This window comes from Abramis brama (assembly GCF_963993115.1).
Source record: "Abramis brama genome assembly, chromosome: 2".
Classification (NCBI taxonomy): Eukaryota; Metazoa; Chordata; class Actinopteri; order Cypriniformes; family Leuciscidae; genus Abramis; species Abramis brama.
In genome coordinates this window covers 44,678,582-44,695,847 of record NC_139964.1, presented here as the reverse complement: position 1 = coordinate 44,695,847, position 17,266 = coordinate 44,678,582, and the positions used below count along the sequence as shown (strand labels likewise).

General features: G+C 44.0%; 1 protein-coding gene across 1 annotated transcript in view; it reads left to right on the top strand.

The window, feature by feature from the left end:
* Nucleotides 1-17,266, top strand: part of nalf1a (NALCN channel auxiliary factor 1a) — a gene marked incomplete at both ends in the record, with an annotated part of 253,860 nt that overhangs the window by 203,550 nt on the left and 33,044 nt on the right. The window contains one exon of the mRNA XM_084106989.1: nt 2,523-2,694. Within this exon, the coding sequence (XP_083963115.1) occupies nt 2,523-2,694 (172 nt within the window). The remainder of the gene's footprint in view (nt 1-2,522; nt 2,695-17,266) is intronic.

Here is a 17,266-nt window from a genome sequence, read left to right as displayed (position 1 = left end):
CTTGTAACATATGAAATATGATTTTCAAAAGACAGGTTGCAGTCTAGTATAACACCCAGGTCTTTTACTGTAGAGGATAAAGTTACAGGACATCCTACTATGTTAAAGTTGTAGTGTGAGAGGTTTTGTGGGCGGTTTTTTGAACCGATGATTAGTACCTCTGTCTTGTCTGGATTTAATAAAAGAAAATTGCGCGTCATCCAATCTATTATATTTTTAACACACTCTGTCAATTTGGATAATTTAGCATTTTCATCTGGCCGTGATGAAATATAGATTTGAGTGTCATCAGCATAACAATGGAAACTAATTCCATGTTTCCTTATAATATTTCCAAGTGGCAGCATATATATTGAGAATAACAGAGGGCCTAACACAGATCCCTGCGGCACTCCATAGTTTACTGGAGTTATGATCGATTTTTCTCCATTTAAATAGACAAAATGGTAGCGGTCAGATAAGTATGATCTTAACCAACGTAATGCTTGTCCTTGAACACCAGTATAATTTTGTAGTCGATCTAAGAGTATTGTGTGATCTATAGTATCGAACGCAGCACTAAGATCAAGTAAAACTAGTATTGAGATACAGCCTTGGTCAGATGCTAAAAGTAAATCATTTGTAATTTTAACGAGCGCAGTTTCAGTGCTATGATGCGGTCTGAATCCAGACTGAAACTTTTCATAGATGTCATTTTCTTGCAAGAAAGAGCCCAGTTGAGCGGACACCACTTTTTTAAATATTTTAGACATAAAAGGAAGATTTGAAATGGGTCTATAATTTGCTAGATTATGCGGGTCTAATTGTGGTTTCTAAAATGAGAGGTTTTATAACTGCCAGTTTAAATGTTCTTGGAACATGACCTAAAGATAAAGATGAGTTAATAATATTGAGGAGAGGCTCTTCCACTACAGGTAACACTTCTTTCAGTAGTTTAGTTGGTATAGGATCTAATAAACATGTTGTTGTTTTAGATGAAGTGATAAGTTTATTTAAATCTTTTTGTTCTATAGTTGTAAAGCACTGTAATTGTTCTTGCGGGGTGATAATTGAGGCTGAATTATAAGGCGCGATTGAGGATTGAACGTTTACAATTGTGGTTCTGATGTTTTCTATTTTCTCAGTGAAGAACTTCATGAAATCATTACTACTAAACTGTAACGGAATATTTTGTTCAGGTGATATCTGTTTATTTGTTAGTCTAGCCACGGTGGTAAATAAAAACCTAGGATTGTTTTGGTTGTTTTCTATTAGTTTGCGGAGGTGCTCAGCCCTGGCCGCTTTTAGGGCCTTTTTATAACGTGACATACTGTCTTTCCATGCGATTCTAAAGACATCTAAATTAGTTTGTTTCCATTTATGCTCTAAATTACGGGTTTCTCTCTTTAGAACATGCGTAGTATTGTTGTACCATGGTGCTTTACTTTTCTCTCTGACCTTTTTTAATCTAATGGGTGCAACAATATCCAATTTTCCAGAGAGAATGGTGCTCATAGTGCTAGTTAATTCCTCTAGTTCATCTGTTTGTTTGGGTTCACTGAGCAGCTGAGACAGATCAGATAAGCAATTTGAAAAATGATCTATGGTGGATGGAAGGATTGTTCTGCCTGATCGATAACGCAGCGCAGCATTATATATTACAGGAGTACGTAATATGCAAGTTACCATGTAATGGTCAGTGACATCATCACTTTGTTGAATGATATCTATATCGGTTGGATCGGTTCCATGTGATATAATTAAATCGAGTGTATGATTAAAACGATGAGTTGGTCCGGTAACGTTTTGCTTGACCCCAAAGGAGTTTAATAAATCTGTAAACGCAGCCCCTAACGCATCAATTGGATTATCTACGTGTATATTAAAATACTAGTCAAAGGTTAAATACCTTTTGGTTACTAGTCAAAAGGTATTTAACATTTTGGAGATGTTATCCGACAGAAGATCCGCTCCGAATCTGCTTGGGTGTAAGCCATCAGCACGGAAAAGCCTAGGACGCTCCCAAAACAGATTACAATTATTTACAAAGAGCAGTTTCTGCTCATTGCACCATGACATTAACCATTCATTTAGCGCGAATAATCTACTAAACTTTTCTTGTCCTAGTCGGTACGTGGGAAGCGGTCCTGACACAATTATCTGAGTAACTGAGCTGTTGTGAGACTGATTAATGATGAATCTAGCAAACAGGTCTGATGTGGAACCCTCCCATCTGCTGGTCACTGTGCGTACTGCACAACTGATTGATGGGGATATTGTTGTAAGTCCTTTGCTATAATTTGTCACTGCATTGTATATCAAATAAAAAAATACACTTGTTGTGGCACTGTGGTGACAATAATGTCAGTAACTCTAACTAGAGTGTGGTAAAAACTATGGGATTGTAAATGTACTTTAGGGATTTTACTGTATAAATAATGTGTTAAATCCAACCTACAGCGTCATTGTTTTAAAAGTTGAATGGTTTACATTCATTCACTCACTTTGTTTATTTGTTTCTTTCTTGCTTGCTTTCTCTGCAGACTGTCTACAAGCCCTGGCTCTGTGCTCAGTATTTCCAGAGTCCTCAGTCAGGCTGCAGTCATAAGATTCCCTGTGAGCAGTACTGTCTTGAAGTCCAGCAGAGGTGTCCGTTCATATTGCCTGACAATGATGACCTTATACATGGTGGCACTCCCAGTTTTATATGTAGAGGTTGGTATGCAAGTATTTGAGAACTCAGTAGGCTACAGTACAGCGGCAGCCAATCCTATCAATATTTTTGTATGATTTTTTCATTTCACCATATGATATGTTATTATATTTAAGTGTTGTTGTTGTTGTTGTTAATAATTCAATTTTTTTTTTGTGCCAAGCAGAATTCTAATGTTACTAATAAAGCAATGAAAAGTAAAAATGTAACCATTAAAATATCAAATTCTTGTATGGATATTTGAATCAGTAAAACAAAGATCTGTAAAGTAAAAATAAGTAGTAAATAATGTTGCTGTTAGCTTTGTAAGATTTTTCAGTTTTAAGATTTTCAGGATTTTCTAAACTTATGGAACCACAAAACAGCATTTTCCAGCAAAATTACAGAACATCTTTAAAGAAAATACCGGAATGAAACACATGCTGGATTATTATACAGATTTTTAGTGACATCTATTGGACAATTTATGAAACTGTCAGGCCTTTGGTCACAAAACAAAACAAAACACTCAATAAGCAATATTAGTGGAAATTTAACCCAACATTTAAGATTTAAGAAAGCGAGCAACATTTCTCAATGTACAATTGTTTGCTCAGATAACTCAATTTGGAAAGTTGGGACAACAAGTACTTGAGAATCTAAGTAACAACTTTTGTTATGCTTTGCATTTTCTAGCTTGATTTATGCTGCTGCTGTTTATGTCACTGTTATTTAGCTGTCATATTATAGTTTAGAGTTTTATATTTTTCATATTTTTACTTAATTACAATTGTTGATCATCACCATGTCTGAGTTTTGTGTGTTGAGGAATATGTGCATCTGGTTGCAACTTTTGTATGCAATATATTGAGAAGAGTCCGACTGAAGTCACCTGCACTTCCTCTGCAAGTGACGTCACTTGCAGTTGCCGCCTGTATTCTCTACTCCCTGCGACTCACTTACACTTGATACAAATCGGAAAAAATATTGCCAACAGGGTCAAGAAGCTGGCTGGGATGGTTAAATTATTCAAAGTACTTAAGCACTATAACAAGACCGAAACATTTTTGTTTTTAGAGATATTACCAGGGTAAAATGAATAATTTGTTTTCCTATAGTTTTAAAAGGCCAATCATCTTCATATCATGTTAGCTTTGAAATTCACACATGGAGATGAAAAAACAAGGGCCACTTCTTAATATGTGTTCATTTGCGATCTTGCGTCCTTGTGTTCTTGTTCTACGTCATCATCAACCGTCGAAGTTCAATTCCGACCCTGCATCCCAATACTATCCATCCTAAATATTTTGTGAGATTAGAATAAATGTGTCCCAAAACATAGTATATGTTGAAAAGAGTATGCTAAAAAAAATAAAAAAATAAAAAATGTATGGTGTTCTATTTCTGGTAGATTTTGAAGTGTGTATCCGTGTACACTCTAATGGCTAATATTGCCCACAATCCACTGTGCTTTGTAGGGGTCATCGTGATTTTGCTAGGTAAGACATGTTCCTGGATCAACATATATCGTTGATCTTGGAACAACATTCCTGTCTGAAGATTTAGTCCTAACCCTACCCTTACATAAATAAGTACACATCAAGTGAGCTTATATGTATACTGATAGTTCACTAATCAAATACTTGTAGCACATTTTTTAGTTTATGACCAGTACACTTTGAAGTATACTCTCAGTAAACAACTTAGTTTTATACTGGAAGTATACTTGTAAGTTCTCTTACGAGAGGTTCTCTCGTATTGCGTAAGTTGCTTACGCTACGGGTAAAGTCATCTTTTCTAGAGATATGAAGTATTTATTTTTATAATTTTGTATTTATTGTCAACGCAGTGCAGCAGCTCGCAGACCTAGAGCGAGCTGTCTAGTGCGCTCATTGGCTGGCCTGCGGCAACTGCAGCAGCCTACCACTGAGCCCCGCGTGATGTCACGCCCTCACGCGTCAGAGCCCGCGAGAATGGCCGTGGCTTAGCGTATATAAGGAAGGGCTCGGGGGCTGCTTCCCTGATTTTCATCTCTTCAGCGAAGTTTTACGCATCACTGAATCCTGAGAGAAGCCGCCGCCGTTGAACTAAGCGACTAGCAAGCAGAGGAAAGCGTCTGGAGAAGCCAGTCGTCTTCGCCGCCTTCAGCCATCCGTACCTGCCGCGCTATCCGGCGACAAGTATCCTTTATTGCTCTACTGTGTGTGTTCTCCGCTGTGACACACGCTTTTCTGGCTAAAAGAGCGTGAGGCGTTTTCTAAAAATGCCTCGCAGTTCCTGTGGCTCTTGCCGAGCCCCGCTCAGCGCCGGAGACCGCCACGTGATCTGCGCTCTCTGCCTGGGTCGAGAACACGCAGCCCTCGCTCTCTCTTCGGGAGGCTGCGTTCATTGCGAAGAACTTTCAATGTCGACCCTGCAGGCTCGACTTGAAGTGTTCGACGCCGAAGATGTCACTCCGCCCGTCTCTGCTGGACCGCGCAAGAAGAAGCGCCGCTCCCAGAGGCCACCAGAGTCTGATGTGGCATTCAAGAGCTCGCCGGAGCCTCTCTCTCTCCTTCTCCGCCCCCCCTCCCGGACGTGCAGCTGCCAGCCTTGGCCCTCACTGCCGCCGCCTCAGGGGATGAAGCGGAAGGAGATGCCGCCGGTGACAGCTGCTCCATCCTGGCCTCGGACAGCGAGGAATGGTCCGGTTCTCACCATTCTGCCTCCTCTTCTGTCCAGGAGTCCGGCCGGACGCGGGCCAGCGTGGACGCAGAACTAATGCGCCTCCTTTATAAGGCCGTCGACCAGCTTGGCCTTGAGTGGTCACCGCCTAAGGAGCCCGCGCCTAACAGACTCGACGGCTGCTTTCTGCATCGCCGCCGCCAAGCGCCCGCATCCAGGTCTGCACCCTTCCTGCTGGAGCTCCACGCGGAGCTTTCTAAGTCATGGAATGCACCATTCTCCGCGAGACTCCACTCACACGTCTCCTCGGCACTTTCCCAGGTTGACGGTGCTGCCGAGAAGGGATACAACACTATCCCCCCAGTGGAGGAGGCGGTAGCAGCGCACCTTTGTCCACCCTCTGTGGGATGGCACTCAAAGGCTGCCCTCCCGTCCAAAGCCTGCAGGACCACATCAGCTCTCGGACCCAACCCGGACCCAACTGTCATCACGGATTTACGAAGCGCGACGGATCTTTCCCTCCGCGCTACTAAATCCGCGGCTCAGGCTATAGGAAGGTGCATGTCTTCGCTCACCGTCACAGAGAGGCACCTCTGGTTGACGCTCGCTGACATGAGGGAATCTGAGCGCGCCGCATTTCTCAATGCACCGCTCTCCCCCACTGGTCTCTTCGGCCCAGCGGTAAACGTGATTGTCGACCGTTTCTCGGAGGTACAGAAGACCACGCAGGCCATGAACCTTTTCCTGCCTCGACGCTCTAGCTCAGCTGCAGGCCGCTCTCGAGATCAGCCTCCTGCGCGAAGCTCTAACCAGCGTCCAGCCCAGCCTGCGTCTTCGCAGCGACAACAGGGCGGCCGCCCCAGATCACGCTCATCCAGCCGTCACAGGCCACCTCCCCCGCGGGGACCCCGGCCTAAGATCGCATTGAAGCCTGAGCACACGAAGTCCTCCTAGCGGCCGCAAGGAGGAAGAGACGATTGAGTCCCGCCGCGGCTGGACCACTGCCGAAATGTCCCGCTTTGTCAGTCCCCTTAAGAAAGGCTACTGCAGAAGTGTTTTTTGCAGCCAACGAGCCGGTAACACTACCCGCTCGCCTGCACGCAACCGCCGTTTTCACGGCGATCCAGAGAAATCTCAAAATGCCTGGTTATCCGGCTCACGCCGTTGGCGTTTTAAGTGTAGAAAATGTGCCCACGTCTCTATGTTCACCCCTACACACAAGCATGATAACCCCCGTGTCTCTCACAGAGCCCACTCTCATAAAGCTGGCAAATGCTGCTCGAGTGTTAAATGTAGTAAAAGTGCCCACGAACCTGTGCCCACACCTACTCACTGCCCGCTCTGTTACACGGCCAAAGTTACCTCTTCGGTCATGTTATGAATGTAAGTCCTGTGCCCGCTCACGAGCGCTCACACTTACTGACAAACACTTTACCCCCCGGCGCTGCTCGCGCGTCCCGGTTTTCCCACAAAATGCTCCCCGTCCATAGCAACCGGGACATCGTGTGTAAAACGACCAGCCATCGCTGTTAGCGAGCCGCCGTATTCAAGCACCGAGAGAGCACGCTCCGCGCCCATGCCTCTGATTCAGGTTCTCGACCCCACGAAGTGCGGCGATCGAAACCCGGAGGCCATTCTGCCCTTAGCTGTACATGCAAAAGCATGGGAAGCTATTTCAGGTGTGTCAGAATGGGTGCTGAGCACAGTAAAACAGGGCTATTCGCTACAGTTCGCTCGCCGTCCCCCGCGCTTTCGAGCACGGACCGAGACGAGAGTGAATATGGAAGTAGTACACCTACTCCGCGCAGAAATAGCGAAACTGCTGTGCAAAGGGGCCATAGAACCGGTACCTCCTTCTCTGAGCGAGTCAGGCTTTTACAGCCGTTACTTCCTCGTGCCCAAGAAGGAATTTATTTTGAAGTATTTGAACACCCTGCTATTTTGCAAGTTCTCCCACTTAGAAATCATGGAGGGGTCTGAAATTGTCATCGTATTTGAACACCTGAGAAAATCAATGTTAATATTTGGTACAGTAGCCTTTGTTTGCAATTACAGAGGTCAAACGTTTCCTGTAGTTTTTCACCAGGTTTGCACACACTGCAGGAGGGATTTTGGCCCACTCCTCCACACAGATCTTCTCTAGATCAGTCAGGTTTCTGGGCTGTCGCTGAGAAACACGGAGTTTGAGCTCCCTCCAAAGATTCTCTATTGGGTTTAGGTTTGGAGACTGGCTAGGCCACGCCAGAACCTTGATATGCTTCTTACAGAGCCACTCCTTGGTTATCCTGGCTGTGTGCTTCGGGTCATTGTCATGTTGGAAGACCCAGCCTCGACCCATCTTCAATGCTCTAACTGAGGGAAGGAGGTTGTTCCCCAAAATATCGCAATACATGGCCCCGGTCATCCTCTCCTTAATACAGTGCAGTCGCCCTGTCCCATGTGCAGAAAAACACCCCCAAAGCATGATGCTACCACCCCCATGCTTCACAGTAGGGATGGTGTTCTTGGGATGGTACTCATCATTCTTCTTCCTCCAAACACGTTTAGTGGAATTATGACCAAAAAGTTCTATTTTGGTCTCATCTGACCACATGACTTTCTCCCATGACTCCTCTGGATCATCCAAATGGTCATTGGCAAACTTAAGACGGGCCTTGACATGTGCTGGTTTAAGCAGGGGAACCTTCCATGCCATGCATGATTTCAAACCATGACATCTTAGTGTATTACCAACAGTAACCTTGGAAACGGTGGTCCCAGCTCTTTTCAGGTCATTGACCAGCTCCTCCCGTGTAGTTCTGGGCTGATTTCTCACCTTTCTTAGGATCACTGAGACCCCACGAGGTGAGATCTTGCATGGAGCCCCAGTCCGAGGGAGATTGACAGTCATGTTTAGCTTCTTCCATTTTCTAATGATTGCTCCAACAGTGGACCTTTTTTCACCAAGCTGCTTGGCAATTTCCCCATAGCCCTTTCCAGCCTTGTGGAGGTGTACAATTTTGTCTCTAGTGTCTTTGGACAGCTCTTTGGTCTTGGCCATGTTAGTAGTTGGATTCTTACTGATTGTATGGGATGGACAGGTGTCTTTATGCAGCTAACGACCTCAAACAGGTGCATCTAATTTAGGATAATAAATTTTAGGACATTTTAAAGGCAGACTAACAGGTCTTTGAGGGTCAGAATTCTAGCTGATAGACAGGTGTTCAAATACTTATTTGCAGCTGTATCATACAAATAAATAGTTAAAAAATCATATATTGTGATTTCTGGATTTTTTTTTATAGATTATGTCTCTCACAGTGGACATGCACCTACGATGACAATTTCAGACCCCTCCATGATTTCCAAGTGGGAGAACTTGCAAAATAGCAGGGTGTTCAAATACTTATTTTCCTCACTGTAGGTCTCACTTTGATATTGTCTCTTTTCCTCACTGTATCTTAGATATGAGATATTTGAACAAAGCTCTCATGAGGAGACCGTTCAAAATGCTCACAACCAGACAGATACTCACGCAAATTCGCCCGAGGGACTGGTTTATTTCTCTCGATCTGAAAGACGCATACTTTCAGATTCAGATTATACCCCGTCACAGGCCATTCTTGAGATTCACCTTCGACAGTCAGGTATATCAATACACCGTCCTGCCGTTCGACCTGTCTTTAGCACCCCGTACATTCACGAAGTGCATGGACGCGGCCCTCGCTCCCCTGAGAAATCGGGGTATGCGGATTTTGAACTATCTGGATGATTGGCTGATTCTGGCATAGTCAGAGAAAGAACTTATATCTCACAGAACAGTGCTTCTCAGCCATCTGGAAAGCCTGGGTCTTACGGTCAACTGGACCAAGAGCTCATTACTGCCCAGTCAGTCAGTCTCTTTTCTGGGAATAGAGCTGGACTCTGTGGCTATGAAGGCCCGCTTGTTCGACACCTGGCCGCGTCTTTCCAGAAGGGCAGCATCGCTCCTCTGAAAACATTTCAGAGAATGCTGGGCTGTATGGTGTCAGCTGCAGCAGTGCTTCAGCTGGGCTTAGTGCGTATGCGCCCGCTGCAACGCTGGCTGAACGCTCGAGTGCCTCACCGGGCTTGGGCTTCCGGCGGCGTGCGAATCAGAGTGACCCAGAGCTGTGTTTCAGCCCTGGAGCCCTGGTTAGCGGCCGATTGGTACCAGCGAGGAGTGGCGATGGGAGCTGTCTCGTACCGAAAGGTCATCTCGACGGACGCCTCCAACTCAGGTTGGGGCGCTCTTTTCGAGGGCAGACCTGTCTTTGGCCTGTGGTCAGACCGAGAGAAACGCCTTCATATAAACTGTCTGGAGATGATAGCGGTCGAGAACGCGCTGAAGCGGTTCCTCCCATACATTCTATAGCGGTTCATTCTCCATACATCCACCACGTTCTAGTCCGTACGGACAACATGTCTGTGGTGTCCTATGTGAACCGCCAGGGTGGTGTCGCTACGCTCCCTGAGTGCCGGGCTACCTGAACGTCGGCCCAGACAGACTGTCCAGGGACAACATTCCCCCGGGAGAATGGTCCCTGCATCCTCAGACAGTCCGGTTACTATGGCGCCTGGGCCAAAGCGGAAGTCGACCTTTTCGCGTCAAAAGACAACGCTCATTGCCCAAGGTTCTTTTCAAAGAACAAGGACGCGCTGGCCCAAACCTGGCCCACTGTATGCTTTCCCTTCGATCTCGCTGTTACCACAGGTAATCAAGAGAATCATGGAGGCGTGCCACTCGGTGCTCCTCATAGCCCCATGATGGGAGAACCAAACCTGGTTCCCAGAGCTGATGTGGCTGTCACACATGGCACCATGGCCGATTCCGGTGAGGAGAGATCTTCTCTCTCAAGCTGGCGGCTCGATTTGGCATCCCCATCCAGAGCGCTGGTCTCTGCATGCATGGATAATCAACGGATACCCGTTGCCTTGCCAGAAGGGGTTGTGAACACGATCATGCAGTCTAGAACTCCTTCTACGAGAAGGCTATACACTTCTAAATGGTCTGTGTTCTCCTCATGGTGCGCCGACAAAAATCTAGACCCACGAACTTGTGGGGTCTCGTGGGTGCTTTGCTTCCTTCAAGAGCTGTTGGACGAGGGCAGGTCCCCCTCCACGCTCAAAGTTTATGTTGCAGCTATTGCAGCGTTCGCAGAGTCGACGCGCGACCAGTCAATAGGAAGGAACGAGCTCAACATCCGCTTCCTTAGAGGAGCCAGGAGGATGAATCCCCCGCGGCCCCCGTCAGTTCCTATTTGGGATCTTTCTTTGGTCCTAGAGGCCCTGAAAACACAACCCTTTGAACCATTAGATTCCGTGGATCCAAAATACCTTTCGCTCAAAACCGTTTTTCTGATAGCCCTGTCATCAGTTATACGTGTGGGGGATCTACACGTGCTGTCTGTTAGCGCCGCGTGTCTCGAGTTTGGACCAAATGACTCTCAAATGACTCTAAAAGTCATCCTCAAACCGAGACATGGTTATGTCCCCAAGGTGATTGGCACTCCCTTCAGAGCGCAGGTCATCTCTCTATCGGCTCTGCCAGCATCCGGTAGCGAGGGCAATAATAACCTCCTCTGCCCTGTCAGGGCGCTGAGAGTTTACATTACGCGCTCCGCCGCCTTCAGGCGCTCGGAGCAGCTCTTTGTTTTGTTTGGTGGGTGCACCAAGGGTCTCGTCGCCTCAAAACATAGCCTGTCCAGATGGATAGTGGACGCTATTGCAGCAGCTTATGCGTCTAAACACCTGCAGTGCCCTCTGGGCATCAGGGCTCATTCCACTAGAAGTATGGCCTCATCGTGGGCTTGGTCCAGCGGGATTTCTATTCACGACATTTGTATGGCGGCGGGCTGGGCCTCCCCTTCTACATTTGTTAGGTTTTATAACCTGGAAGTTCCCGCCTTGCAGGCTAAACTTTTGTCAGTCTAAGCGGTGTGTATGTTCTGGCCAGATTGTTCGTGTGCAGGCTACTCTCACGTGACTTTAGCTCTCCTGGTTGAGCTGCACTATAAGGGTTGATATTCTTTAATGTAGACCAGCAGCGCCGCTCTGTATTCCCCTACGGTGTGCTTATGTACATGCGCCGGCCCACGTTGCTGGCCGCCTGATTCCCACTTATTTGTGTTCCCCGGGCCTCCCCTGGGACTCATGACTCCCCTTGGCGCGCACGGGTTGACAAGGGGTTCCCGTAGCATAAGCAACTTACGCAATACGAGAGAACCTCTCGTAAGAGAATGTACTCGGTTACCTAATGTAACCTCAGTTCTCTCTAGAAGAGGGAACGAGTATTGCGTAACCTGCCGTGCTCGCGCCACAAGCTCATGACGCTTCAGTCGATGAAAACCAGGGAAGCAGCCCCCGAGCCCTTCCTTATATACGTTAAGCCACGCCCATTCTGGTGGGCTCTGACGCGTGAGGGCGCGACGTCACGCGGGGCTCAGTGGTAGGCTGCTGCAGTTGCCACAGGGCAGCCAATGGGCAGCTAGACAGCTCGCTCTAGGTCTGCTAGCTGCTGCACTGCGTTGACAATAAATACAAAATTAAGGATCATTTTTGGCTTCATATCTCGAGAAAAGATGACTTTACCCGTAGCGTAAGCAACTTACATAATACTCGTTCCCTCTTCTAGAGAGAACCGACGTTACATTAGGTAACCGAGTATGTTTTCTTTAAGTGAACATAACATCACACTTCACAATATTATTTTTGCACTTTTAAGTATATTACTATGTTCCTTTAGGTATTCTTTTTTTAATACTTAAAATATACCTTTAACTGTAGTTTAACTCTTTCCATTTTAAAAACATTTTATTCTAGGTTCATGGATCCTTTATTTATCAACACTTGAATGCGAGTAAGTTTCATTAAAAAAAAAAATTTGCCTTTTTGTTAAAGACCCACTCCGATGAAAATCATGTTTTTCTAGGTGTTAACATGTTCTTGTGGCATTTTTCTGATGTTAGAGGACATATCTTGAGAAAAATAAGTTCAAAGTTGTATTTCTGAGTATTTCTGCATTCAAATGGCTGTGAATCAGTAGCAGACGCTAAAATGCCAGCTAAAATAGACTGGAGTTGTGACGTAGTAACTCCACTGGGCGGTGCCACAAGCTCATACTCCCCTCCGCCCCCGCCCGCGCGGCTCAGGTTCTGAGGAGGAGTAGAGAAGACGATGGCGGATCAACACCTATGTGCGGTAGCTGGTTGCAATGCTAACTGTACGTTCACACCGCCGCCGACTTGAGCGGCAAAGAAGCTCTGGCCGCCCTGTCAAGGACGCTTGTCAAAAAGTACGAGGAAGCTTGTTGACGCTTTGGCCGCTCTGACGTAGCAGCATTCTATGTTCGATCATGGGAGAAGAGAAGTGTCACACCATGAAAAGTAAACAGAATAAACAAGCAATACATTGACACTAGAAACCTTTTATAATGACAGCATTTGTATAACCGTTTTGGTCACATTATTATTTATTATTATTAATAGTGAGTGCGCGCGCGCGGCCGAGGCTCTCTCTCTCTCTCTCTCTCTCTCTGCTATCTCTGCGTTCTTATATGCCCTGTCAAGCGCGCCCTGTTAAACTGGCAGGACTTAAAAACACATGCAAATGATAAACTTTCACTCTGATGGTTAAACTGCAATTAATCCGATAATGATAGGAAACCCAGCAACGGCGATGATCAGCTTCTCCTCCGTTTTCTCGGAAGCTCAAGTCGGCGGCGGTGTGAACGAGGGGGAGGGTCGTCTCCGTGCCACCGGCTCCCCCCACAACGCAGAGGCGAATTGCTAATGAGCTACTGCCGCTCTGCTGAAGCAAAGTCCCAGAAAACGGCACAGGTTTTGTGATTTTGGCTAAAAACGGCATAATCATCATTTAAAGACCACTGAGAATGTTTAAAAATAGCTCAAAATATGATCGGAGTGGGACTTTAAAGACTACGTCCAGATGGGATTCAGAATGATGATCAAAACATAGATGGAGTAAAGATCGAGTTCATCAACACCCCCGAAGCTTCACAGTCGTTTCCATTTCATGGGTTCAACATTTTACAGTTTTGATTTATATGCTGTTTAATGTTTGAAGATCGATTTATTTTACATTTACATAAACAATCTTCTATCATTTGTTTCTTCTTCTTCTTCACCTGTCTTTTGATCTGGAGATTCTGTACTATTTCTACCGTATAACAATGAAAACATAGATAGTCAATAGATTTCACTACCAGTGGACTAGCCTAGACAAAAATTCAGATACTCAGAATTAGGAACATGTGTAGGCTGTGTTTCTTTGTTTTTGGTTCTCCCCTGTGACCTAGACTGAATCCGAAAAAAAACCCTAAACCCTCATTTAATATTTCCTACGTTAGTCCACTAATACTGTTCACTTGAAGGTGTAAATAAAAACGAGTGAGTGAATTCGGACAGCCGTTGAGCGTACATCGGTTGTACACTCGTTATTGCGGTGCAATGTGGGATTGGATGAGTACACTCAATTAAGTCCACTATGGTTTCGGACACCACTACAAATGGCTGTACCCTCAAATAACACCATTTGAGGGTATAGGGGGTGATTTCAGACTCAGCCCTAGTTTTGTTTCATTAATACAGTGTATGCTTTTTATTGATAATCCCCAAAAGAATGGAAGTGAAATGTGACAACATGCCCCATAGGTACCCCTATAGGCCCACATTGTACCATGCGAGGGGCACATTGTAACATGACCATATGACAGCTTAAAATGCTATCTGATCTAATCAAAAAAATATACAAGGCAAACTCAAATATTTTCTCAATAAAATACAATTATTAACTTTTTCATAATAAAATAATGCCATTTTTTAATAATTAATGAATGAACACACCGGATGAACACACCGGAAAACACAGCTATACTACATAGTTCAAAACATAATGATAATTAATAATATCTGAACATTGACTCTGTCTTTATTCACCTTTTTCTCATGTTTTCTCAATATATTTCATAAAAGTATAGAATAGAATAGCATAGTTCTAATACAGGCACATTGTAATGCAGTTACAACATGCCCAACTGCACAACTGGGATTTAAACCCTGCTAGTGTCTTCTGCTGGTTAGCGAAGCATTAAAGAACTATCTCAACTGTTAAATAACATATTGGAGATTAAAATAATATCATTTTTGTCTAATTTAAAATAAATGCCACAAACAGAGATGAAAAATTAACATAAGAAATAAGAAATTTACTGTTGCTATGGTTAAATAAATGTTCAGTGATATCTTCCAAAGATTTCTGAATTTTGGCGCAATTTTTTCTCTATATAGTATTGATATGGCAACTAGTAAATACACTAAGTTTCGTCATGCTAGCATGTGTGGAAGTATTTAAAACAAGGATGTTACAACTAGCCCCACGTTAGGTTGTGCCCCGCTCTCCCCTATTTACTACAAAAAATAAAGTATATAGCTACTCAATCAAAAAAGTAAACATGAGCGTATTCTACTTGGTCAAATCACATTCACCCTTTGAAGGATGATTCGGTTCAGAGGTAAAAAAAAACAACAACCTACAAACGTGCATGACAGTTAAGTAGATAGGTTTGGATAAAGGGGTTTAAGTGATTAATAATCAATATTTTACATGATAAAAACATTTATTTAATGTTAACAACATCTGCAACATCAACTTTTGTAAAGATCCGTTTGGCCATCAAAATAAATTAAAAGTGGAGGATGTTAACAGTGACAAGATGATTTAAAGGCCAGTTTACGGTGACATGATGCATGTAATGCGACAGATCATCTGTTAAAGACGCAATTTTATGACGTGATAGTATGTCCCAAAGCGAATTGGGACGGAGCTTAATACTCAAGAACACAAGTACAGAGGATGCATGAAAGAACCTGGATGTGTTTTTGATATCAGAGATGCATCGGATGCAGATGTGGGGTGCTTCTCATTTCTTATTTGTGCATCCTCGTTTCCTTTCCTCTCTTCCTTTTCTCATGTCTTAGCTCCACCCCCATGCGAGGGAAGGATACAACTGTGATGGAGGAGCGAGGAAACAAGGAAGCAATAAATTTGAGTACTGGGAAGCAACCTTGAGCGAATCAAAACATTAGAAATTCTAAAAGTCATTGCAGTTGAACAACGTACGGAAGCCTGCACGTTTTTAACTTGTTCGGTTACACTTTATTTTAAGGTGTCATTGTTACAATGTAATTATACATTTAAGTGCTTAAGTAATAATAATTAACAACATGTACTTACTATAGGATTAGGGTAGGGTTAGGATTTGGTTGAGGGTTAGCTACATGTAATTATCCATAATTTACTGTTATTACTATGGCAAGTACATGTAACATATGTAACAAGGACACTGTAAAATAAAGTGTTACCACTTGTTCTTACTTAAGAGATTACATCTGCAAGCTCGCAAATGTGTGATGGCTCGTGAGAGTAAACATCTGTTTATCTAAGTTATAAAGACATGAAGAAATTGTCGCGATCCACACACAGGAAACAGGGGTAGATCCAAAATGCAGTATTTAATAGGGTAATCCGTAAATCATTATCCAGTCCAAGCAAAGGTCAAAATCCAAAAGGCAATCCAACACAAGAAACAAAACAAGAAACAGGCAAGAACAGAACCAGGTAGAACAGACATCCGAAGTGGTGTGAGACATAACAAGGACTCCGTAACAAACATTAAACAGGCAGGGTATATATAACACAGAACTAACAATGATAATGGGGAACAGCTCTGCCGTGCAAAGGCAAAAGACCATAACTTCGTTTTTGGTCGAAAATGAGTTATTTATATTTTTGGCACATTCAAGACCTCCTTTATCATGTGGATAAGTATCTTAAATCAATTCCGTTGTTTTTTCGAGAAAATAATGAATTGTCTTAACAGTAACTTCCAAAAGCCCATGAGAAACAAAGGAAGAACACCGTAACATCAGTTACGGCTCTTTGGCTTTGTTTTGGAACGCTCGAAATTGAGTTATGGTATTCTGCCTTTGTTTAGCCGCGCGTCAATATGAAGTTACTGTGCCGGTGTTCTATCAAATAATGCTACCTACCAGATTGTACTGTTATCTGCCTTTGTTTTAATGTTAAAATTACGGTGTAGCCTGTGTACTTTGTACAGCTGCCATCAGTCCCTCTAACTTCTAATGTCCTCAGAGCTTTGTCCTGCACAACTGCGGTCAGAACATTTAGTATGGTCTGAACCCGCCGTCGACAAACGTGCGATAACGATCGCGAAGGATTATGCAGAGTTGACAGAAAAACGTTACGCATTGCCGTATCAGATGAATACAACCAAGAATTAAAGCCCCGCCTCACTCAGTTCGGGTACAGGACCTGGTTGAAACCATAGGTTGAAACACTCATGCATCTAGCTGGCAGAGTGCCAAAACTTCGCCGGCGCCTTCAGCCCCGCCCTAAACACGGTCGAGCCAATGCTGGACTAATATATCTATGGACGTATTTTGTCATGTCAAATGTATTAATAATGCCATCAGAATGCAACCAAAGCCCAGGATAGCAATAAGTAGATGGCTATAAATAATTGTAAATCATACAAAATAAATGCCATGATCACTAGATTTTATACAGGTGTTACTATAATGATTTTGTTAATGGTGATCAGCAACCAAATATTGAGAATGTGGAAGTTACTGCCTTTTGCCTTGGTATGACTTCTCACTTTTTGCTGACAATACAAAGGCAGAGTACAGTAACTTTAAAATAGTGGTCAAAAGTCAAGTTTGAGCTCAAATTTTTTTATGTATATACTTTCCATTACTAAAACATCTATTTGCCAGATTTCCAGTGTCCTACCTATAATTAATTTGACGGGACAACTAAAAATCTTTAAAGTCATTTTTCTCAGTTCCACACTCTAGCGACTTAAGGTCTTTTGCCTTTGTAGGGCAGAGCTGA